We start from the raw sequence: 22,781 nt of genomic DNA, 5'->3' as shown, positions 1-22,781 counted from the left end.
GGTGTGTACTCCCTCTGAAACCAAATGTTATAATTCCACCTTGTTGAATTGTTCCATCTGAGCGAATGTTGGTTCTTTCTTTATTTTCTTTAAAGCCCTACTCCTCTCTTCCTGCCATTTTTCCTCTCTCTCCCCTTGTATCTCTTTTTATTATTTTCTTTTCTTCTATTTTGGCCTCATTTTTTGGCTCCTCATCTGTCTGAACCGCTCCCCTGACATTTGTCTCTGACCTTGTGCTTTTGTTTATTACTGTCCTGTCCTTCTGTGGTCTTCCTTGTCATTTTTTTTCTTTCATTATGTCCCAAGATCTTAAAAACACAAACACACACACACACACACACACACACACACACACACACACACACACACACACACACACACACACACACACACACATACGGCATCTAAACAAAGGTAAATCACTAGTGCATTCTTTCTTCAGATTTATTCCATTTAAAAGCTTTATCCATCTTTCCTGCTGGAGAAACTTGTCACTGTTCGCCATTTTATCACAATCCCGTTTTCTGTCTGTTATTCTTGCAATGATGTGTCTAGTTTTGTAACTACCAGCATGACTCCCATGATGTTTCCAGTCCTGTTAACCAGTAACCTATCAGAGAGCAGCTTGTCAGCACCACCATAACATTCTCATCCTCTGCATTCATTCATTCATGTTGCCAAACAGCAGCAAATGCACAACTACTACTACAGTATTTCATTTTTTCTTTGGTGAAGTGGAAGAGGTTATGTCGGAGAGAAGAAATCAGAATTGAGCAGGACTGAGGATTTAAGCTTCTGGACGTGAAGAGTCTGGATGTAATAAATTAAAAATATAATACAAGCAACCCTTTAGCTGTTATATCTCCTCAGTAAGTAAACTATCGGTCTGTTACTCCTGTCATAGGGTGGGAAACAGCCAAATGGAGGCCTTAAAGTTGCTGACAGTTGGCAAAGTGTGTGTCTAAACAGTTAAAAGAATAAAAGTATCTTTGAAGTGAACAGAGGAACAAGGACGGTGACATACTGTCATCATTAAGTCCTACTAAATGGTACAGTATAAAAATTCTGTTTGAAGATGACTGAAAACATAAGAACAAAAACAGCCCTCTCTCGAGTTTTCTCTTGTTGCATACTCCTTCATATTTTTAAAAAGAAGCTCTTTGTTATTTGTAAAGTCTTTATTTTTCTGCATTTAGTGAGATTGATGAAGAGCAAACTCATTTCTCCACATAAGCCAGTTACTTCTTAGGAGAGGTTTTGGTGTTGATGTGCTTCGAATTTTTATTTTATTTTATTTTATTATCTTCTATCAAACACTAGAAGTGCATGTCTGACTATTTCTGTGATTTCTGTCTTTGATCCTGGTTTTTATACAATCACGGAGCTAGAACCGGAGGGCTTCAAGGTGCGACGTTTAACCGAAGAGCTCCTGTGATTTTATTACAGGAGTTCCTCTGTGCTTTCCTTTCCTTTTTATTTTCAAACTCATCCTGTAAACTGTCAGTGCACTCCTGCCTCCTGGACATCCCCCTTTTTTCCCTCCCTGCTATCCTGGTTTTTGTATGAGGTATCTTGTGCAAAATGGCCTCTCACCAGCGCCGCGATGATTGACAGCCCTGCTGTTGCGGGAGAGTGAGCAGAGAAGAGGACAGAGGAGTTTAGAGAGGAGCCGGAACCGTCGATATGAGAGAGGGGCACTGAGTGAAGGGAGGAGAGCAAGGAGGAGGATAGTCTGGGCTGAAAGGAAAAAAGATAAATGAGGATGGAGCAGGATGGGGGAGAGAGAAGGAGGCACTTTCAATCATGTGAAACCAGGTGCCCGGGTCTGGGCTTTCTGACAAAGAGGGAAAAAAATGAAGCAAATTAAAAAGCAGGATTGTGCATTTTGCCAGTTCAAGCCATCTGACTTGTTCTGTTATTGATGCTTGAACCTGCACTTAATGAGGCAGCATCTCCCCGACCAAAGACGGCAACAAGAGCCCTGTGTCTCACAGCGAGGCAGACAAATTTGTCAGCATCCTGGAGCTGTGCGGTTGTCTGTTTGGAAATAATTGCCGGCTGTTTTGAAATGCAAATATGTCTTGTGTGATTGGGGATTAAGTGATGAGTCATATCTTTCCTAACATCTCTCTCTTTGTGTTTGTCTCTCCCCATCTGTCACCATCCCCGTCACCCACTCGCAGTCCAAGGAGTCCTCGTCTGTGCTGAGCTGCGACGTCTCCCCGGACGACAAGTACATAGTGACTGGCTCCGGAGACAAGAAGGCCACCGTGTACGAGGTGGTGTATTGAAGGCCAGGATGACTTGGGAGGAGAAAAATGGATTTTTTTCCCCCCTCTTTTTTTTTTTTTTTTTTCCTTAAAGGAAGGAGGCTACGGAGGACAGGCAATTATTTGCCCTGCCAACCACTTTTGATCCTCATTACATCAGCAGCAGCGGCACCTCTGTCTCAGTTCTCTCGAGTCCTTCTGACCCTCGGCCCTAAAACTTAACCCCCCCCACCTGTTCTGCTGTGTAGCTGCTGCTGCGGAGGCTCCTGGATGCCCCCCCAACTACCCCCCTCCCCTCCATCTTTTAGCTCAAGGAATGAGGCATGACAGCCGATAGAAAGGCAGAATGGGAAACGGCAAGATAAGAAGGACAAAGGAAGAGGGCGGTGGAGTGTAAAGATAAAGCTGCGAGGAGAAGGAGGGGAAAGATGAGTCGAGAAAGCGAGAGTGCGGAAGGAAGAGAAATGGAAGAAGGGAAGGGGAGGAGGGAGGCCGGGTAATTAGGGCTGTTTCCTGATTAAGAGCTCAGCGAAAGGGAGGCCCCCAGAGGAGGCGTGGAACGGCACTGTGGGAGTGCCAGCCAGGAGCACTGATACCACACAATCGATTCATTAGCCAGACAGTGGAGGCCTTAATGAGGCTGACGCCGCAGCTCCATCTCCCCAGCGAGAGGTGTCAGGAGCTGGGGAACGGTGGCGCTCCGAGATGGAAAAGGAGGGCCGCTCTCAGATTTCCACGTTCACCCGAAACCTGCTCGGAGACGCAAACGCATAAGCCGCATGTCACAGGGCAAGAACACGCACACTCCGTTACATCCCCTGGAGGTGAACGTACGAGGGGAGGGGAAAAAACACACAACGCATCGAGCACCCAATTAAACATTCATCGCAGCGCCTCCCGTCTCAGTGCTTAATATCTATTTTATTTTGGTCTGACAAAGGCAGCGTCTAATGAGCAGCGGAGTGGTTGGGATCCTCCCAGGGCCCCGCAGACACAAACACAGAACATCAGGCGAGCTGTTGGTTCTAATTCCTCTGGATTGTTCTCCTGACACTCCGCCGCTCTCACTCTCATTAAAGGCACTTTGAGCTGGATGAAGTAGTGCCATACCGGTCTCACTGTAAGGCTGACAGGCATTTATAGATCAATATGCTGCGCTTATACGATTATCAGTGGCCAAATAAGCAAAAACTAATCTGATTACTTTCAAATTTCATGCAACCTGTTATTTTATTTCTTTCCTCCAGCCAGGCTTCAACGCCGTCTCTACCTGCCTGCAGCCTCGGTAGATAAGCTTGACTTTTATATTGTTTTAAAATAAATTATGATTTTTCTTGCCAAGATTTCTAACATGAAGATCTGTCCTGTTTTCTTGTCTGCAAGCCAAGTGTGAATTAGCTAAAGCCACAGGCTGAAAACTACCAGCCTTATTCTGAGTGCCGGAAAAGCATCCTGAAGGTGGAAAAAGTGTGGAAATTAATTAAGTAAATAAAAAAACTAAATAATTGATCTCAATCTGGAATATTTAAACCCAGTAGGCCGTTAAATCCAGGTTTTGCTTTTGAACAGATGCAGCTTTAAAGCACAGTCGACCAGCAGTTAACATCCTTTTTCATTATGTGCAATCAGTAAGTCGCCATTACAAATGTGAGCGTTCGCAACGTTTTCCCCAAACTGTTCACGAAAGAACAGCAATGAATGAAAGAAACTGAAAGAAAGTGTCTGACACTTTAAAATATTTGCCTTTGAATCCTCCTTGTATCATATCCCAGACCGCAGTCAAACTGTATATCAGAGCTCCCTGTTTCTGTAAAGCATGTGTCACAAGTTTAGACCCAAAAGGCTCATTTCAGTCATTTTTGTTACTCAATAAGGTCAGTATTTTTTATGACTAGTGGTTGCTTGTCTGTAACATGTTTTTGTCTTGGGGTTGCCTATGAGGACTTTTGTGTTCACACACAGAAAATCAGGGGAGCACAGGTCAGAATACTTTTTTGTCACTTTTTTTTCATTATTTAATCAGTGTATATATATATATATATATATATATATATATATATATATATATATATATATATATATATATATATATATATATATATATATATATATATAAATATCTTTGGTGGTGGGTGTCAGCCAGAGAGTGCACAGCATCAGCAATCCTCTGTAAAGTTAAAACAAAAAGAAAGAAAAAAAAAATCAGACCCTCTGTATAGCAGTTTGTTTTTTGTACTTTTTAATTTCCCTTTACAAAAGTGCTAGTAAGCATACTTTAGTCTGTTTTTCAGTCCTTATTGTGAAATATTAAACTCTTATTTCTGTTGAGTCTAAATAAGCCGGCATCGGCTGCTTTGGATTTATCCGTCGAGGAGGTTCCACGTCTACTGCATGCTCGTTGCACTACAGCTCCAGTGCTGACAGAAATCAGTCGGACTTTATTTGGTGGTAAAGGTGAACAGTGTCAAAGCCACCATTTAGCAGAAGAATGAAGTTTATTTTGCATCATGCAACTTGGTTCAAATGTATAAAAGTTTAGCAAGATGTGTCCGTTCGTCGTTGCTGATGCAGACCAGGAGAATTGTGAGGGACTTGGACCCGGGCTGGTGCACCAGCGAGGATCCAGAGATGATCTGTACAGTTTCATGCCTTTTTCTCGCCTCTTTCCCTTCCTGTCTTACATCCACAGGCAGACCTAACTGATACTCTCATACCCAAGCTTGTATATCTCAAATCGATGCTGTACAATGGTTGTGCATATGGTGGTATAGCGTGAATATTTGGGAAATAGTATTTGATACTCTTCTTAAAAATATATAACATCTCTCTCCTCTGCCTTTGCTTCTCTTTTCCAATGTAAAAACCTTTTTTTTGTTTGGTTTTATGAGCTCATGTTAAGTTTTACTTTCAAAAAGCCAAGGAACTTTTTTTTTAATGCACCGTCTTCCCGTCTAACGCGTTGCCCTTCTGCTGTACAAGAAATACTATGTGTGAGAAATAAACCAAACTTGTGTTCATCCTTTCATGTGTCTGCGGAGCATAATTTCAACCGTTGAGCTGAAGCCCCCCTGCTACTTTACGGGGCCGCTTAGGCAGTGGTGGACAGTAACGGAGTAAATTTACTTGAGTAGTGTACTTAAGTACATATCCAGAGGATTTGTACTTTACTTGAGTATTAGATTTCTTTGGTACTTATTACTCTTACTTGAATAAATTTCCAAGACAAATATTTTTACTTTTACTCGAGTAAATTTCTAGGAAGGCTGAAAAGTACTCGTTACTTTCAGGTCTGCTCTTTTTTCTTCTTCCCTAAAATCCTATTGGACACAAGCTGTTTTTGTCAAAGGAGGAGACCTATCACAGTGCACGCTCTCCACTGGGATGTATGTAAAGCGGAAATACGTCAAGCCTCCTCAAAACGATACCGCCAAAGTAGCCTGCGTTTGTCAAGACAGAGCCGCAACAAGTAAAGACAGAGCCGCAACAATGGCTACGCCTGCTTTTTTTGTAAAGCAGTGGTCTTTAAGGGGGATCCAGACTTAGTTGGATGGTGCAGGTTAATTTGGTTTCAGTTCATGATTGTTAATGAACTCATTTCATTCATTTGATTTGTTTTTGGTGTTTCTGCAGGTTTTATATAACATTGTGGTTCTAAAAGCAGCACATCAGTGCAGCTGGTTTCAAAGTTAATTCTCAGAAACAAGAGTTAAAAGATCCTTAAATTAATTTAGAAAAAATATAGTAATTTGCTGATGTGGAAAATAAGAAATTTACTCTTACTCTTACTTAAAGTAAATTTAAAAGCATTTACTTTTGGATACTTAAGTACCTTCAAAAGCAAGTACTTTTCTACTCTTACTCGAGTAATATTTTGACTGAGCTACTTTTACTTGTAACAGAGTAAATTTTGACCAGTAGTATTTGTACTCTTACTCAAGTACTGGGGTTGAGTACTCTGTCCACCTCTGCGCTTAGGTCTGACAATATACCAGGTACTACAGCTGCAGTCCTAACTACAGTTGTCTCCAGCTTTAGCTTTAATGACAAATTCTCATCAGTCGTTATATAATCACTCAAGAAATCAGCTAATGATGTACTACCGGTACTTTAATGTTTTATAAGCTGACGACCAAATCCATTTTCTTTTGGGAGTTTTCCCTGAATGTTTCATCCAGTAAGTCCAAGCTCCCATTTGTGATTGAATGCAGCTTCAGTTCACCGTGCAGGAAGTCATCACTACGGAGAAGCTGAAACTGAAGTGAAGCACCGTCTATAAATGCAGCACTTGTTATCTTCTTAAACTGAAAAGAGGAGTGGAATGTAAGTGTTTATCACATTTATATCCAAGTATGTCTCAGTTTAGTGTGTGGAAGTGTGAGCTCCACAAACTTGTGGGTTACGGACTGCATCTTCTCTCCTGTGGTAAATAATTTGCTTCATGAGTTATTACTTTATTATAAAGTTATAACAGATCTCATCCCTCAGGAGTTGTTTTTTTCCTCCATATGCTATGAACAGAGCTGTAAAGGCTTGGTTAAAGAGGGAGCTGTTGTACTGATCTTCTGAGATATTGTGACCGGTTCATGTCAAACAGATTTCACTAAGAAGACAAGAAAGATAGAGAGAAGAGAGGAAAAAAAAGTGTAATTATTCCCTTTAATTTGGGTCCTGCAGTGACTCACTGAACTCGTCGTAGGTCCTGCTGCAGTTGAAAGCTTTTGGCCATTTGGTGTAGAGAGTCATCAGGAGTTGATGGGAGCCCCACATTCATGTCATCATGGCTCCAGCTAAACCACATACACTGCTAATGTGGCTGCGGATCTTTAATCTTCCCTCCTGATATATGGACGCTGAAGGAAAATGTCTAATAGCCAAAGCGGAAATTTCTATTCAACCAACACAGGCAGACGCTTTAATACAGAATAATAATTGCACACAGACATGTCATCGTCCATCCTGTCACAACAGCAAAGCAGCTGTCGATGCAAGGTCAAACTCTGGCGTGAAAGAATTATTAAATCCTGGGTCCCGACTGATTCCTGGGGCGTGACCAGCATCAGAGACTTCTTAGAAGCCACACATATCAAAGTAGACAGTTAAGCTTGTTTATACACATGTGCATTCATGAAATAAAATGTCGATATGCTTTGTTTAAATTTAAAATATGACATATCTAACCTGTTCAACGGCTGATCATTTCTGTTGGCAGCTCAGATTCTCTCCGAACATTATCCAACCTTTTTTTTTAAGCCGATCCTCTGCTTTCATGAGGGGGCTGCAATGATGCAGTTTACATTTCTGTTGAAGATCAGGTGAACATCTAGGTTTTTTTTTTACCTTGTATGAAGTCTTAGTTATTTATAATGCAAGACCCAACAAACACCATTACAACATTGAGGTAGATCCGTGCTGATTATGGTATTACTGCAGCAGTTTGTTGTGCATTAAAAAGAGGTCAAAACTTTTATTTCAATCTCATCTCTCAGATTAAATCCAGCTAAATGTCTTAGTAAATGAACAATATGCTTCTTTAGAAGTAAGATAAAAGCTTTACTTTTTTGTTTCCTGACGCTTTCTTAAAGACTTGAAGCTTTGTCTCAGCAACATAGACCAAGACATCTAGAATCCCTGAAGAACTTTCCAGGCCTTATTCCAGCCCACGCCCCTTCCCACTGCACATCAGTTTGGTTTCCTGCTCTGCACAAAAACTCTACTGTATAGCTCTATTATTTATCTCACAACAGAGCTGTGAATAATAGCTTCCTTTTTTGTTTCCTCCATGTGTGTGACGAGGCAGGCGTTCACCGAAGCCGAGCAGCTCGGTGTTCCCTCAGAATGAGAGAAGCATCATCACAGGAGAGCAGAGGAAGCGCGTGTACCAACCTCTCACATCTTTCATCCATCTAAATATTTCTAAGATGCTTTCTGACATCACGCTGTGAGAACACGCTTCTCTGGCTGTTACAGTTTAAGAAAATATGCAACAACTGCTTCCTTCCTTTCTTTCTTTTTTTTAAAATCCCAGTTCAGAACATCCAAATCAAACCTGCCGAGAGGAAGGGTTGGAGAACAAGCAGCAAACTTACACAGCAGCTCCAAATAACTTCTACACTCGTCATTGGACTGAAAAAAGAAATGAAAAGGCAAAATCTGAATTATTTACCTGTTTGAGACACAACATGCCTGTGGTCTCAAAGCAAATCAAAGTCACATCGGTGTTTGCCTTTAGAGAACTTTATTTACATGTTCATATAGAGCAAGGGTCATGAAGGTAGTTCTGAAAATACCAGTCAGTCAATATGTGCCCCGACAAAGACAATAGAAAAACACGTTATGTTGTAACGTTAAGTGTTAGAGATAATGGAGCAGAGGATGTGCCCTGATTCTGAAGAGTATTTGGAAATGACTTTACTTTTCTGTCTTCTATTTGAGGTTGGTTTCCCTAAAATGTCTTCAGAATGAGTTCATCTCCACTGTTTTCCCAAGAAAAGAAAAAAAAACTAAATGGAAAATGATCATCAAACTGCATCTGGGGAAACCGAGCCCTGATCCGTCACATATGCACACCAAATGATACAATCATGTTGCTGCTGAAACCTAAAAAAGGAGGAGAAAGAAAAGTCGCTGGAAACTCACAGCAGAGCATCCCCACCATCTGCCACGCAGCCTTGTGCCGCGGGCCGAGCCGGGCCAGGCCGGGCTGGACCCGGCCGAGCCGGACCGGGCCGCGCTAAACCGGGCTGAGCCCACTCACACTTGGAGTTCAAAGCACAACACAAAGTCAGGACAGTGGTTTTCCATTAACCCTTTTATACCGCTTTCTTTTCATCTCCCACTCGAAACAAAGCAACTGTTTGGAAAATTCAAAAGCTAAAAAAATATTTTCTTTTTTTTTTTCTTTTTTTTGCTAATTTCACGTTCACTACAGGAGGTTTTATTTTGTTTTAAAAAAATGAACAAAAAAAAAAAAGAACAAAATCAAAAGTTCTTTGGAGAATCCCACAGTTGCGCAGCTATCGACTAGCGTTCTCAGAGATTAAAATCACTTTGTTTTTTCCAGAGATGTGACTTTGCGCCTCTTTGCTTTTCTCATCTCTCACGAACATGAACAAAACAACAAAAGTACAAGTTGAATGTCTCTTTTGTTCCATGCCACTGACGCTCTGTACAGTCATTGGTGCAGTAGAGAGCCTCAGCTCCTCCCCTGATTACTAGTTTACTTCGTCAAGCCGCTAGACTTCAGTAGATGACTTCGTAGACTGTGGCCTTCTTGTCCCCGGAACCTGTGACGATGAACTGGTCGTCGGGGGAGATGTCACAGCTGAGAACCGACGAAGATTCCTTGGACTGAAATCAGACAGAAAGGAAGTTGTCTTAGCCTCGTTTTTGTTATTCAAGTCAAATGGAACCCTTTCGTGTCCTGTGTATTTAAAAGTGATTGTGAAGGTGTACCTGGAATATGCTGGATCCGTAGGGTGTCCGCCACGCGTTCAGAAGGTTATCTTTTCCTGTGCTCACAAACCATTTACCTACAGGACCAAACATACACAGCCATGAGCAGATACAGCAGATAAAGCCTTGCAGAGGTGACGAGGGGGAGCCTGAGAGGAACAGCTGCTTTTAGTCGAGAGGACGCCTCTGCTACTCTGATTAAATACCTTCAGTTATTGTTATGTCAAACAATGTGTTTGGTGCATGCCTGGAAGATTTGTGCATACCGCAGTAGGCGAACTTGAGGGAGAGGACGCAGCTCTCGTGGAGGTGCAGCTGGTACTTGTCAGGTTTGGACACGTGCAGGACTTCCACGTTGCTGCTCTCCATCCCTACAGCCAGCCACTCGCCTGTCGGACAGTAGCCCAGAGAGAAGATCTGCAGCCGAGTGGGGAGAGAGAGAGAGAGAGATGAGGGATGCTGAGGTGAACGATGGAAAATTGGAAATGCTGTGTTTGAGTGCGAGGCTCAGGCGCGTACCTGTGAGGTGAAGTCATGCTGCTGCAGCTGCCGTCCCTCTCGGAGGTCCCAGCAGCGGACCGTGTTGTCCAGCCCTCCTGTCCACAGCTTGGTGCCGTCGTTGGAGATGTCGATGCAGCTCGCCCCGTCTGTGTGACCCTGGAACTGCCTGCAGGATCAGACAGAGTGGGAGTGTTTCTCTGCAACAAAGGCCGCTGACACGTACCGTGTGTGTGCTACATGTTCCATATCGGTACTACACATATCATATACTGTATGTACTACACGTACTATATAACTGCATCCAGAGGACGTTTGCAGTGTTTGAACATGAATATATGCATTTTTTGTCCATTTAATCATTTAGACAAGTGTGCAATATTTCCCCCCGAAGCTGCAAACAGCTACCCGATGCAAGAATGATGCATTGGGCATCATAGAACTGGGTGCTGCAACGACACAACAACCATTTCTGGGAGCGATTTTGTGAAACCAAGAGGATTATGAGATGAAAAATGAATACCTATAATAAGCATGAGGGCATCAAGAACACACATTTAAAAATAAAAGGGACCAACAGCATGGTAAGCAATGGTGGTATATCTCTTTAAAAAAAAAAAAAAAGACATGCATGTCTTTTCTTTGACTCCCACAAAAACACACAAGCTCTGCTCAAAACCAAACACCTCTCTGCTTTTGGTTTCCTAACAATTATCCTCTCTGTGTCCACTTTGTTGCAAACAGGTTGCATTTCTTCCATCCCTCTCTCCTCATTTCCCAGCCCATATCTCTCCTTCATTTTTCCACCAGTCTCTGCTCCGTCACCTCACTGGAAATGACTCTGGCCGGCTGCCTGATTTCCATTTGCTCTCCTCATCTGACGGAAGGAATACAGTTGTCGTTTCTCCTCCTACCTGACTAGAGTCTGGTTGTGGTTGTCTCTCTCTTCCTCACCTCACCTTCCTTTGCCTGATGTATATCACAAAAGATAAAAATGTTTTTGATGTTTCTGGTGTGGTACCTGACTAGAGTCTGGTTGTGAAGGTCCCAGACGACGATGTTCCCATCACTGCAGCAGGAGAAGCAGACCTTGTTGTCGGGGGAGATGGCCAGAGCGTAGCAGGCGGGAGCCGACGACGTCAGCTCCGCCTTGATGCGCGGAGTCGGCGTGGCCAAATCCCAGATGGACAGCGTGCTGGCCTCCCCGCCCACAATCAGGGTTCGCCCGTCGGAGAGCAGCTTGCAGGAGCGGATGTAGTTATCCCGGTTCTGATTGGAGAAATTGAAGATATATCGTTATCGAGAATTATCGCGGCAATAAAAGATGCAGAGGGATCTGGCTCGAGGACAACACCACAAGACGCAAGCATTCATCCAAAGTAAAATTTTATTTGTGATGAAAAATAGTGTTGCTGGCAATCATTCAACCTGAGTATACATTTTAGAGGTGAGTATAAACCATTAATGTGAGTTGCTTGGTGTGTCTAACGTCTCACCAGACAGTCCAGCTGGGCCATGGGGCTCTTGCTCCCTGGTTGGCTGATGTCCCACACCTTGACGCAGCCCTTGCCTCCGGTGTAGACGTGGCGCGTGGAGGTGCTGATGGTGACGGCGCACACCACCTCTCCGTGGTTCAGCGTGTGGATCTGACGAGCATGGCGCGGGATTCCCGGACCCAGCAGGGCGTCAGGGGGGAACGGTACCGGCTGCATCTGGCCGTCTGCGCTCACATGGAACGAGTAGGCGCTGGGGAGAGGACACACAAAGATAGTTACAAATATGATCCACGCATTATGGAATGATGCTTCTTTATGAACTCCAAGTTCATGGGCAGTTGTGTAATTTGAGGACCCAACAGATCTTCTATCCTATCATTTGCTGTCTTTCTTTTTTTTTTTTACATTCAAAACTTGGGATATTGGTCAGTGAAAGTGTCATCATTGCACAACAATGAAAACGGAATATGAACTTTCCAATAATGAGAACAGTTCTCCAAAGAGGCAACAATTAGCTTCTCAAACCTGAATTAGTGATGGAGCAATTGAGTGTCAGTGGATCCAAGAGTTCAGAGTCTCTATTTCATGGAGAAATTACATGATTTTTGAGCAGTGTAAAACTCACAATGTGGCTGTTGGATTGCTTCACAGTTCCTTTCTGCAGTGTTGTGTTCATTGCAAGACTGCGTGTGCTCAAAGTGCAGATGAGGGAGAAGTAAATATGTGGGATTAACATTGTTATTGTTGTGGTGCTGGTTCATGTGAGCTCTTGTTCGTGATGATGATGGATATTACTGTACAGGATACGACATCCACACTACTCCGGTGAAATCAAACCTTGAAAACTGAACATTTTTCATCTACTGTAGACCCCATTTCAGTTTGTAAACGCTTTGGAATATAATGTGGACAGACAAAAGAGAAATTCTTCAGTAAATGCTGATTTTCACGTTACGTTTTGCTTTTCTGGGTCACTGAAAATCCTTCTCCGATTCACCGAGCCCACATCATTTGACCATTACAGAGAAAACACAGATGTCTTAACAACAAGCTGGCAACTCAACAGCAACCGCTGCTGACTTTGCTGTCCTGGCTATCAGCTATTATGCAGCTAAAGTTGATATTTAATTCAATTATGCACCTGACAAACATGTGCAGGAAGAAAACCGTCTGCAGCAAAAGTTATTAAAGACCCTCCCCAGCAAAGTTGAATTGTTTTCACGTGCATGCTGAGTGGTTGTCTGAAGAAAGGTCTCCATGTACATCAGATCAGTATGGACATCTACCAGAGCAGAGCTTCATAGTTCATAGTTGTAAGATTTTAAAGCTTCTGTCTTGATTACCTGATTTTAAGGTCCTTTTATTGATTTATGAATCTCCTAATGGTCTTGGTCCTGCTTATTTACTTTTTTTGCGTTTTTCACGCAAATCCTCCAAAAGTTTGTAGCCTTCTAATCTCATTTTACCTGAAGTTAGACCTAAAACCCATGTTTATTTCTTTCTGCAACCCCCGGCTTGTGGAGCAGACTTCTCAGTGAGGGTTGAGGTTTTTAAGAGTAAACTCAGGACCTTCATTCTGGTCTGGCTCTTAATCACTTCTTGATATTTTCATTATATCTAGTCAAAATCAAATTACTTTATTTACATTTTATTGTACTAATAACTGACTTATTTGTGATTTAGCTCATTAATGTAATACACTCTTTTAATTATTCCATGTTGCTATTGTTTATTGTTCGATTGTAACCTTTCAAGATTTTTGAGTTTTAATAATTTTGCAATTCCTTCAGCTTTTTCTGGCGTCTCCACAAGATGAGTTGAGATCCAAACAGGATTGTGTTTCATTACATCTCTTGAACTTTTTGATAGGATTTTCTCCGTTTTACTTTATCATTTAACATAAACTCTGTAAAGCACTTTGTGGCACATTGAGTTTTATTACAAGTTAAGTCAAGTCTGATTGATTAGTGGAGTCAAGTGACTCATTTTAAGACTTTGTCTTTGTTCCATCCATCCATTGGTTCTGGTCGTGGGGGCCTTCTCCATCCTCCATCTCTGTACCTTCTCCCAGTTGGATGTGCTGGAAACACCTCCCCAGGGAGGCGTAACCAGATGCCTGAACCACCTCAATTAGCTCCTTCCATGTGAGTAGTCTACTCTAGTCTCCACTGGATGACTGAACATCTCATTCTGTCTCTCAGAGTCCAGCCAGCCTGCGCAGGAAACTCAGGGTAGCAAGATAGCTTGATAAGTAAACATAAACTTCTGCCTCGTGTCTTAACTGTCTCTTCACTACAACAGACCAGTAATAAGTCTGCATTACTGCAGATGCTGCAGCATCCGCCCGTCAATCTACCGCTGCATTCTTCCCTCACTCACAAACATGATCCTGTGAGACTTAATAAACTCCACTTGATGCAGTGAGACGCTCAATCCAGAGAGGGCATCCCTCCCTTTTCCGACAGAGAGCCACGGTCCCAGATTTGGAGGTTCTGATTTTCATCCCTGCACCTTCACAGGCTGCCGTGAACCTCTCCCATGAGCTCTGATGATCCTCGCTCAAAGACGGCAACAGGACTACTTGATCCACAAAAAGAAAAAATGAAATGGGAGAGTTTCAGTTTGGGGTTCAGTGGAGCCCCTTAGCTCCACCTAGAAATGATGTCTTAAGTTTTGAACAGGACGGTGACGGATGTTCAACTTCCACATGGAACCAATGCAAGTTAAGCTTGAGTTATGGTTCTGCATCAAATTGACGCTGTGCTTACGGCGTCACCGTGACGCCGTGAACCCTTCGGACTTCTCCGTCACTCCATTTCACCGCAGTGTAGTACCCCCCGTGACCGCTAATTTGCGATCTTTTCCTGAATGGTTTATCCGACTTTTTCCGGGCACAGTGAATCAAAGAGATAAGGACAACTATTGTGCGCAAAAAAAAAAAAAAAAAAAAATCACACATACACGAAGAAAAGAGCGCTGAAAGTTCACGACTGCTTCAAACCGGAAATGTTGCTTCCAAGCGAACCAATCACAGCCCTCTCGGTCTGCGTTTGGTCTGCGTCGCCTCGACCCGTAGTTACAATTTTCGGGAGGTACGTGTCGACGCGTACCACACGCCGTAGGCACGGCATCGTTTTGACACAGAACCATAACTCAAGCTTTACTAGCAGCGATGCGAACCTAACTGTCACTCACTACTTAACGTTCTTGCTGAACAAAGACCAACGTGTGAAACTTAAATGAGAAAACTTGAGAGATTAAATACAAATGCGCCGTTTGAAAGAATACCAGGGTGCTTCCGACATTTCAGCTGTTTTGCTCCGGGTGTTTTTGTACAAGTACTGCTCTGCCACATGAAATGAGCCAGCTGGTTGACTTAACAGACATTAAAACAACAAAACTTTCAGAACGTTCAAGGGTAAGCATATTTCTTAAAATCTGACTCATCTGCTTTAAAAATGTTTGTCCTGCATGCACCAGAAATACTTTGGAAAAGAAAACAAAGTTACTTAAACCTAGCATTTACTTATTGTGTCTAGAAAAGGGGAAAAATCCTGCTTTGCAACATCATGGAAACATTAGAAAAACAAAAAAAGAAATCCCACAGCACATGGAACTTTTAATTGCAGCTAAATTCCCCATGAAGTCACACGATAGAGAAGGCTGTTTGCACATGTTGGAAACATCTAAAAATGTCGATAAGCATTTCTGGATTTTGGGGGTGCGCTCAGAGCAGATTGGGGTTTGCAGGTTTGACATGCGAGTGATGAACCAAGAACATGAAACTCACGGTTTCCCAGCAGCCGGCTGTAAGCTGGCTGGCAGCCCGGGGACCCTCATGTGTGGGTGTGAAGACTCGTAGCCCACCTGGAAGAGATGGAAATCCCTCTGCATGACCACACAAATAAGCTTGAGACAACATTGACGCCAAGATACGAGGTTTATAAAAAGAAAGTTGGTGAAAGGAGAGCTAAACTCATTAAAAAAGGGTAATGCAAAGACAGTATCACGATGAAGATTAGAGTAAAATGAAATCATGTGAAGCGACTTTTCAAGAGCCAAGGTCAGAGATTCTTCAAGATAAATGGCATGGTGCATCTCTGCTTCTTAAACCCGTCTTTCCTTTTTATAACCCTTTTCTGTCATTTCTGCTTTATATGCGGAGGCATTACATGCAAGAGTGAGAGTGAAAAGACGATCTGGCTCACCACAGGGGACCGTCCATAGCCTGCAGCAGCCGCAGCCGCAGCCGCCGCTGCAGCTCCGTTCATCTGGGGGGAGACCAAGTGGAGCCCCCCCCCATAGCCCGCCGCCCCGGGCAGGTCCCCGTTCACACCCGGGGGCAGGCCGAAAGCTCCGGGAGGGTACCCTCCCTGGACCGCCAAGGGGTTTCTCAGACCCAGGGCTGGAGGTGGGAGGGAAGAAAAGACAACAGAGTTCATTTGTTATGAATGATTTAAGTTAACAAATTACTGACTGACACCAACAATGCAGCGTGTCAGTCATTCGACAGCTTTATGTGTAATCTTGGTGTAGGCTGGAATAAAATACACAATTTATTAAGGTGACTTCCACTGCAAAGCCTTTGAAACATCTGTGACTGACAAGCTGTGAACAAACCACAACAAAGGGCTGACGACCACCAGCAACCGCAGCTCTAGACCACTACTGACCCCTGCTGGCCATTCTTCCTTGCTGCAGCGAGACAGCGCCTGCGCTCACACGAACGTCTTTTACATCGTCAGTCTGCACGTGTAGCTGGACTGCGTGCACACGTATGCAGAGTAGGAGTGCGAGTGTATGAAATCAGAGCAGGTGCAAACAGGTGATGTGTGAGGGGGGAGGAGGAAGAGATACACAGGAATAGATAGAGGTTCATTATGAAGCTGCTCACAGTCACAGTCCATCACCCCTCCTAATCTTTCCATTTAAAAAGTGAGGTGCGCTGAATATTTTTGCCCACAGCTGCTTATTAAGTCCAGATGGTGGTCGGTGGAGGAAAGCTGGCTGACACTCATACTGCGGCGCAGCCTTGATTGAACTGATGTGTGTAACAAAGCCAGAACAGGCCAACTATCCCCATCCTTTTAATTGATCCTCTGTGTAAAGAGTATCACTGGTCGGTTTTACCAATCAAGTCATGATGATAGTGTTTTTTAGGCAGTTTAATAAGTGCTTACCAAGGGGGTCGACACCAGGCTTGCCTGGCACAGGCCTGAACTGTGGGGGCCCGCTTGGTCCGGGAGTGTTGGACTCCTGAGACATGGGAGTCCCTGGCTTCATACCTGGAGTGCTAGATTTCTCTCTCTGAAAGACAAAAAGGAAAATGCATCTATACTGAAAATGTCCCAAACAGACCGCCCTAACAATGAACTGAGCCAACCAGGGGGGAAGGGAATGGAAACAAAGGAAGAAAGTGATGATATGACTGGCTAATGGGAAGATGGGAGGTTAATTACGCAACATAATAGTTCAGAGACAAACCGGTGATCTTAAACAAACCAACAGAACACGTGTGTGTAACGCAGGGAAAGATCTGTGCTTGTTTCCATGTACCTGTGGGGGCTCTTTGCCACGAGAGGGGGAAGTGGCACTGCTGGACGAGGCCAGGGAGGTGGGGCTGGCCTGAGGGGGCCCCTCCTTACGGGAGGGAGGCCTCTTATCCAGACCATTTTCCCTGGATGAGTAGGACTGCACACTGCGCGGGGATGAAGGGTCCTGAAAAATCAAACACACATTTATTTTTTTTTGTAAAAGCAGAAGTTCACAGTGAGGATTGATGCACATTTACTAAAAACAACTTTTTAGTCCAAATGTTGGACAACATCTACTGTCCTGTTCCAGTGCAATTAAACGTTTGTGTAACATTTTACAGCAAAATCATGCAGCTCAACTCTCAAGGAAAACAAAAGCTGAACTAAATACACCCAATTTCGAGGCCACCTACCGTTTACCTCCCTCAGCCAACTAAAGACTTGTGAACTTGGAATAAATTTCATCACAGGTTTGAAAAAAATGTTCGCATAAAAAAGAACCCTTGTTTATATTTGACTTATTCCAAATCAACAAAATGTAAAAAACAGTATAATTAGGACAAACTGCTTCCTTTCACTAGAAATGAACACAAAAACAAACACAAAAATATAAAAACTCTTGTTAACTAGCTTGAGGATCCCTGACCTAATAAAAATGTGCTCAACACAAACATAGTTTAACCAATCCAAAGCTTTCTTCTAACCGGAAGCCAATCATTTTTTTCCTCAAATTTTATATTTAGTCAAGATTCTCTGCATTTTTCTGCAATTTTGTCTAATTATCACAGATTTATTATCACATCTCCACAACTTATTAGATCCTCTGCCGGTATGTTGCATTTTATGGTTTAGTGAGTTTCCTCCAACTTTCCAAGGGTTTAGGAGGCGCTTCAGCTGTCACTTGGGATTATGATATGGAGAATTGGGACTGGAACTAGAATATACCACATCCACCACTGTCCGTAACCTCACACCTACAATTTAGACGTGGCTTTTCGACATTACGTTCCCTTCAGCTGCAGCTTTTCAGAAGGGAAACAATTGATTTCAAATGATTGACCATGTTACTCAACGGACTCCTTCAGAGTTTTCCATTAGAGGATGCTCTGTTGATGCGGCACTTTAATCATTTTGGTGCACGATCGGAAAGCTGAAACTTCTGTTTGGGAAACCAACATGCTGGGGCACATTTATACGATGATCCACCTAAAATTTGGTTTTGATCAGATTTGCTTTTTCAGTAGTCTTCTTCAAATACTCATAACACAAAAAAACAAAACCAATAACATGAACACAGTCTGTGTTGTTGTGGACCTGTGTATTGTTGCACGTAGAGGTAAATGAGGCCGGTTGGGGGCAAAGGAGGGCGGAGGGGGATTATTGTTATTACTATTCATAGGGTCGTGCTGGGTATGTTTACAAGATGTATGCTGATGAAAGCGGTCAAGTGAGGCAAACAGAGGCCAGCAGCCGCCTACTAACCTCATCCACCACCAAATTATCATCACTCTTATCCGCATCGCTGCCCTGTGAGAGAAAGAGAGGGAAGGTAAGATGAGATACTCCTGTTCTGCTCCCTCATGTATGCAGATGACATGTAGTCAAATACAAGCTGCACAAAGCCGAGCATGCATCTGTGTTTACGCATCTGAAAAACGTTCTCTCCTGACAAATAACTTGCAGGAATGTTTGGAAGTATGTGAACAATGAAGACCACAAAGGCAATTTATTTCAGTTGTTTGTCTTGGGGAGGTGAATTACTCCCAAACTCATGTTTGTGTTTATTTCTAGAGAACATTTATAATTCCGCACTACACATTGAAATAATTATACAAAAATCAATGTATCTAAGTGATTTTAAACCCTCACAAAAGTGTTTAAATTCCACAGTTACACCAGAAAATAAATGACAGCAAAAAGTATGACTATTTTAGTTACTGTTAAATAAAAAAAAATTAAAAAAAAAGACAAAAGGAAAGAAGGAAAGAGCAAGTCACTCAAGTCTGTTGGTCTTCAGACACCGCCAGTCTTATCTGATGAGGACTGACAGCGCTGGGTCAAACTTTTCTAGTTACTCAAACATTTAGGAGTGTTATGAAAGCATCCTCACATAGTCCGTCATAAACTCCTTTTCATCAGCTTTCCTCTTCTTGCCGTTGCTGAGGTAGTCTGCTTGGCGACCCTTATCCCCGTTGGACAGAGAGCTCTGCAGAGTAGGGGCCGAGGGGAAAAGAGGATTGAGAAATGAGAGCAAGGCGGTGAGGCAAGGAGCAAAGGAGAAGTGTGGGGAAAAGTGTGTGCGTATGTGTGTGTGTGTGCGCGCGCACGCGCCAGTGAGTGTGTGTCAGACGGGGACAAAAGGGAGGAGGAGACGGAGGTAGGAAGGAGAGAGGGGAGAAGAGATAAAGGGCATGAGGGCGGAGAGGGAGAAGGAGGGTGATAATGAGGTGAGAGCGACTGCATAAATCACGCCTGGCTCAAGAGCTGCAGAGATGAATGTGAAAGAATATTAAGCTGCATTGATTGGCCAAATTAGGTAGGACTGAGAAGGAGACCAAGTTTCCTTCGAAGCGCCTATCGTTGTGCTTAAAAACAAAACAAGAAAAGGAGAAAATACAAATAACTTAAGTTTCTCTGTTTGCATGACGCGGTTTGGGGAAACGAGGGCATCATTTACGGGCGTAAAGGTGTAAAAACGGACAGTTTTGCGGTGGAAAACATCAGCACTTATAATTCTGTGTTGGGAGGATGAGCTTCATTCAGAGCAGTTATAATTGAGCACAGTATGGCTCCAAGGTGCTGGAGAGTGGTATTGATTTTGGAGCGCTACTTCCCACTTTCAAAAAAAAAAAAAAAAAGATTAGGCACCTTCTTCTCGTGTGGGCGTTCTTATCCTATTTTTCTTACTTGAAAGAAATAGGAAAATTGGGATAGTAGACAAGGTCGTCTCAGTTTTCTGTTTGGTTCTGTAACAGAAAAGTCCGTAATAATAGTAATACATGACTTGAATCATTTTTAAAGATAAATTATTTAAGTTGCACTGCAACAACAATTCTGTAATCATGAGGTAGTTTTGGTAGCCTCAGAACATGGACACAGAGAGAGTGATTATAGCTCATTATTATGGGTTTCCTTGGTTTGAGATCTTTCAGTGTTTCCTGAACGTCGTGAAAGCATCTTGGTGATCACTGAGAAAGACTCGTCCACCTCACCGATTTGTTTTTGTAACTTTTTCCTTATAGCTTTCTATTAAGGTGTGTTTATAACGGGGATAAACACAAAAATATTGCTGCTTTTACAAAAACAGCTTTAGAGAAATAGTTATCCACATACACCAGTGAATTTGCCAAGACGATCACAGACTAACTGAGTGTGGCTGTGCTTGAGCTAAGTGATAGTGTGTAATTTGTACTCACTGGTCCAGCTTCACGGTCTTTTCAGTTCGGGGAAAAATGTCCGACGTGTCCAGGCAGCAAGAAACAGGACAGCAGGCGCAGATAAAAAACACACAAACAAATGCACCGTTATTCCCCTACACCCCCTTTTTTTTTTTTTCTCTTGTCTGCACACATATTGATACCATGACGGTAGAAACCAAAAGTATATATATGTGCATTATTACTATATTTAATATATATACATATATATACGCATACATATGCGTACACATACATAAATATACACATACAAACCCAGTGATTTTTTTTTTTTTTTTTTTTCCAGGGAGTGTTTTTATCGGCAACACTTTTGAACCCTGCCAAAAAATCCAAAGCAAAACTAATGATCAAAAACCCAATGAGCCAAACATTAATGTTTACTCTACACCCACCTCAAAAAGAGGTTATCATCTTCAAAAATGCTGCCTGGGTATTGTCACAGCTCTCAACTCAGCTTTAGTTTTACGCTCTGCACTCTGAGAAACAAAAAGTTGAAAGATGCTTGAGTGTGGTGTTCATGTACCTCTGTGGTGCTCTGCCGCAGCGGCGGCGGCAGCTGCTGCTTCAAGGTGCGCCCTCTCATCCTTGGCAGCCAGCTGGGCCCCCAAAGCCCCAGACAGGGCCAGGAGGCTGGACCCTCCCCCGAGCGCCAGGCCAGGGTGAGGCAGTCCTGATGGGTGTGGACCCACAGGCAAACCCTGGGCATGCTGGGAGAGATGCTGGGCCTGAAGCTGCTGCTACAGAGAGGAATAAGACAATACGGGGACAAAGAAGGCAAGAAAAAGAAACCTGGGTGACTTAAAAGTACGGAAGGAAGTGGCTTCACTGAGTTGATCGGGAGGGAGAGAGCAAGAGGAGAAATGCTAAGGTCAAGGCAGTGGCTCTTCAGGAGGGGCAGCTCTGCAATAAAACGCGGATGATGAAACTAAAAATGGTTTAAAACCCAGATAAGTTTTCCAGGATAAGCGTTTGCTTTTAATTTAGAATTTTTTGGTGTGTTCCAGCTCAGTAGAGACATCTGAACCAAGACTTACACTAATGAATAATAATATTTAACTAATTACTAATCTGTAAGTCACATCAGCCAATAAATCCAATAGATCAAATATGGCAAATTGATGTTTTTCTAAAAAGAATAAAAAAAGAAATGAAAAAGGAAAAAAAAAATATTTAAAAAAAATGCGAGTATAGAGTACACACGCTATAAGGCAGAGGGGGGAGCCCACGTACCCCTATCGAAGCATTTAGCTCCCCCATGGTCACCTGTTTGGCGCGTTCCATGGCCTGGACCACCTGTTGCTGGTGCTGTTGGAAAAGAACAACAGCATATCAGTAAGAACAAGTAGAACATTATTATCCATGTACAACCTTTTGATTAATTAGTTCATAAGATTTGTTAATATTTTGGAAAAACTGCATCACAGAAGATTTGTATTTTTCAGTCTGACGCGAACACACGCAATCATTCGCTGGCTGAAGGAAATGAATGTGTTGTGTCCATCTGCAGCTCTGTGTGCGAGACAGATTGATCAATGTGTGTGCCTGTGCAACGCTTCTGTGTGGGTTGCTCCCGCGAAGGAGAGACAGGGGCCGGCATGCAGCACAGAGTGTGTTAGTGTGCTAGAGTGTGTCCCACCTCCTGTGACAGGAAGGGGATGAGCTGAGCACAGATCACGTTCAACCGCTTGGCAATCTCTGTCTGAAAGAGAGAGAGAGAGAGAGAGAGAGAGAGAGAGAGAGAGAGAGAGAGAGAGAGAGACAGAGAGAGAGAGACAGAGAGACAGAGAGAAGATACTGTCACTTTGATGAATAAACACACAAACAATAACAGCCAAGATTGAGCATGAACGAACACACACACACAAACACACATACACACACACAGATAGCTGTGGCCTGCTTCTCCCAGGGCCAGTGTGGTAAATATTTCAGCTGCTTACATCTGGTCCATGCAAATGGAAACTCTGCCAGAGAGTTTGGCTAAAATATTCATGGACAGCATCTGCTGTGGCCACAGCCAGCCCACACAGTGTGTGTGTGTGTGTGTGTGTGTGTGTGTGTGTGTGTGTGTGTGTGTGTGTGTGTGTGTGTGTG

At 43.1% G+C, this 22,781-nt stretch overlaps 2 protein-coding genes across 8 annotated transcripts in view; one reads left to right on the top strand and one right to left on the bottom strand.

Annotated features, from left to right (window-relative positions):
- tle2b (TLE family member 2, transcriptional corepressor b) overlaps positions 1 to 4,751 on the top strand; it is an 85,486-nt gene extending 80,735 nt beyond the window's left edge. For all 4 annotated transcript variants that reach the window (XM_061738172.1, XM_061738173.1, XM_061738171.1 and 1 more), the window contains one exon: positions 2,184 to 4,751. In XM_061738172.1, coding sequence (XP_061594156.1) covers positions 2,184 to 2,291 — 108 coding nt within the window. In that variant the 3' untranslated portion in view covers positions 2,292 to 4,751. The remainder of the gene's footprint in view (positions 1 to 2,183) is intronic.
- A 4,311-nt stretch (positions 4,752 to 9,062) lies between these two features.
- The window catches only part of tle2a (TLE family member 2, transcriptional corepressor a), a 43,596-nt gene continuing 29,877 nt past the window's right edge, over positions 9,063 to 22,781 (bottom strand). The window contains exons 5-20 of one of the 4 annotated variants that reach the window (XM_061738167.1): positions 22,324 to 22,386; positions 21,888 to 21,992; positions 21,211 to 21,424; positions 20,667 to 20,683; positions 19,361 to 19,456; positions 18,733 to 18,777; positions 17,273 to 17,434; positions 16,897 to 17,023; positions 15,925 to 16,121; positions 15,507 to 15,583; positions 11,717 to 11,966; positions 11,242 to 11,489; positions 10,242 to 10,389; positions 9,989 to 10,139; positions 9,723 to 9,799; positions 9,063 to 9,617 (exon numbers count right to left, since the gene is read on the bottom strand). In XM_061738167.1, coding sequence (XP_061594151.1) covers positions 9,510 to 9,617; positions 9,723 to 9,799; positions 9,989 to 10,139; positions 10,242 to 10,389; positions 11,242 to 11,489; positions 11,717 to 11,966; positions 15,507 to 15,583; positions 15,925 to 16,121; positions 16,897 to 17,023; positions 17,273 to 17,434; positions 18,733 to 18,777; positions 19,361 to 19,456; positions 20,667 to 20,683; positions 21,211 to 21,424; positions 21,888 to 21,992; positions 22,324 to 22,386 — 2,085 coding nt within the window. In that variant the 3' untranslated portion in view covers positions 9,063 to 9,509. The remainder of the gene's footprint in view (positions 9,618 to 9,722; positions 9,800 to 9,988; positions 10,140 to 10,241; positions 10,390 to 11,241; positions 11,490 to 11,716; positions 11,967 to 15,506; positions 15,584 to 15,924; positions 16,122 to 16,896; positions 17,024 to 17,272; positions 17,435 to 18,732; positions 18,778 to 19,360; positions 19,457 to 20,666; positions 20,684 to 21,210; positions 21,425 to 21,887; positions 21,993 to 22,323; positions 22,387 to 22,781) is intronic. The other 3 variants (XM_061738168.1, XM_061738169.1, XM_061738170.1) reach the window with 3 other exon arrangements.

This window comes from Cololabis saira, chromosome 13 (genome assembly GCF_033807715.1).
Source record: "Cololabis saira isolate AMF1-May2022 chromosome 13, fColSai1.1, whole genome shotgun sequence".
NCBI classification, from domain to species: domain Eukaryota; kingdom Metazoa; phylum Chordata; class Actinopteri; order Beloniformes; family Belonidae; genus Cololabis; species Cololabis saira.
This window is presented reverse-complemented; position numbering and strand designations above follow the sequence as displayed.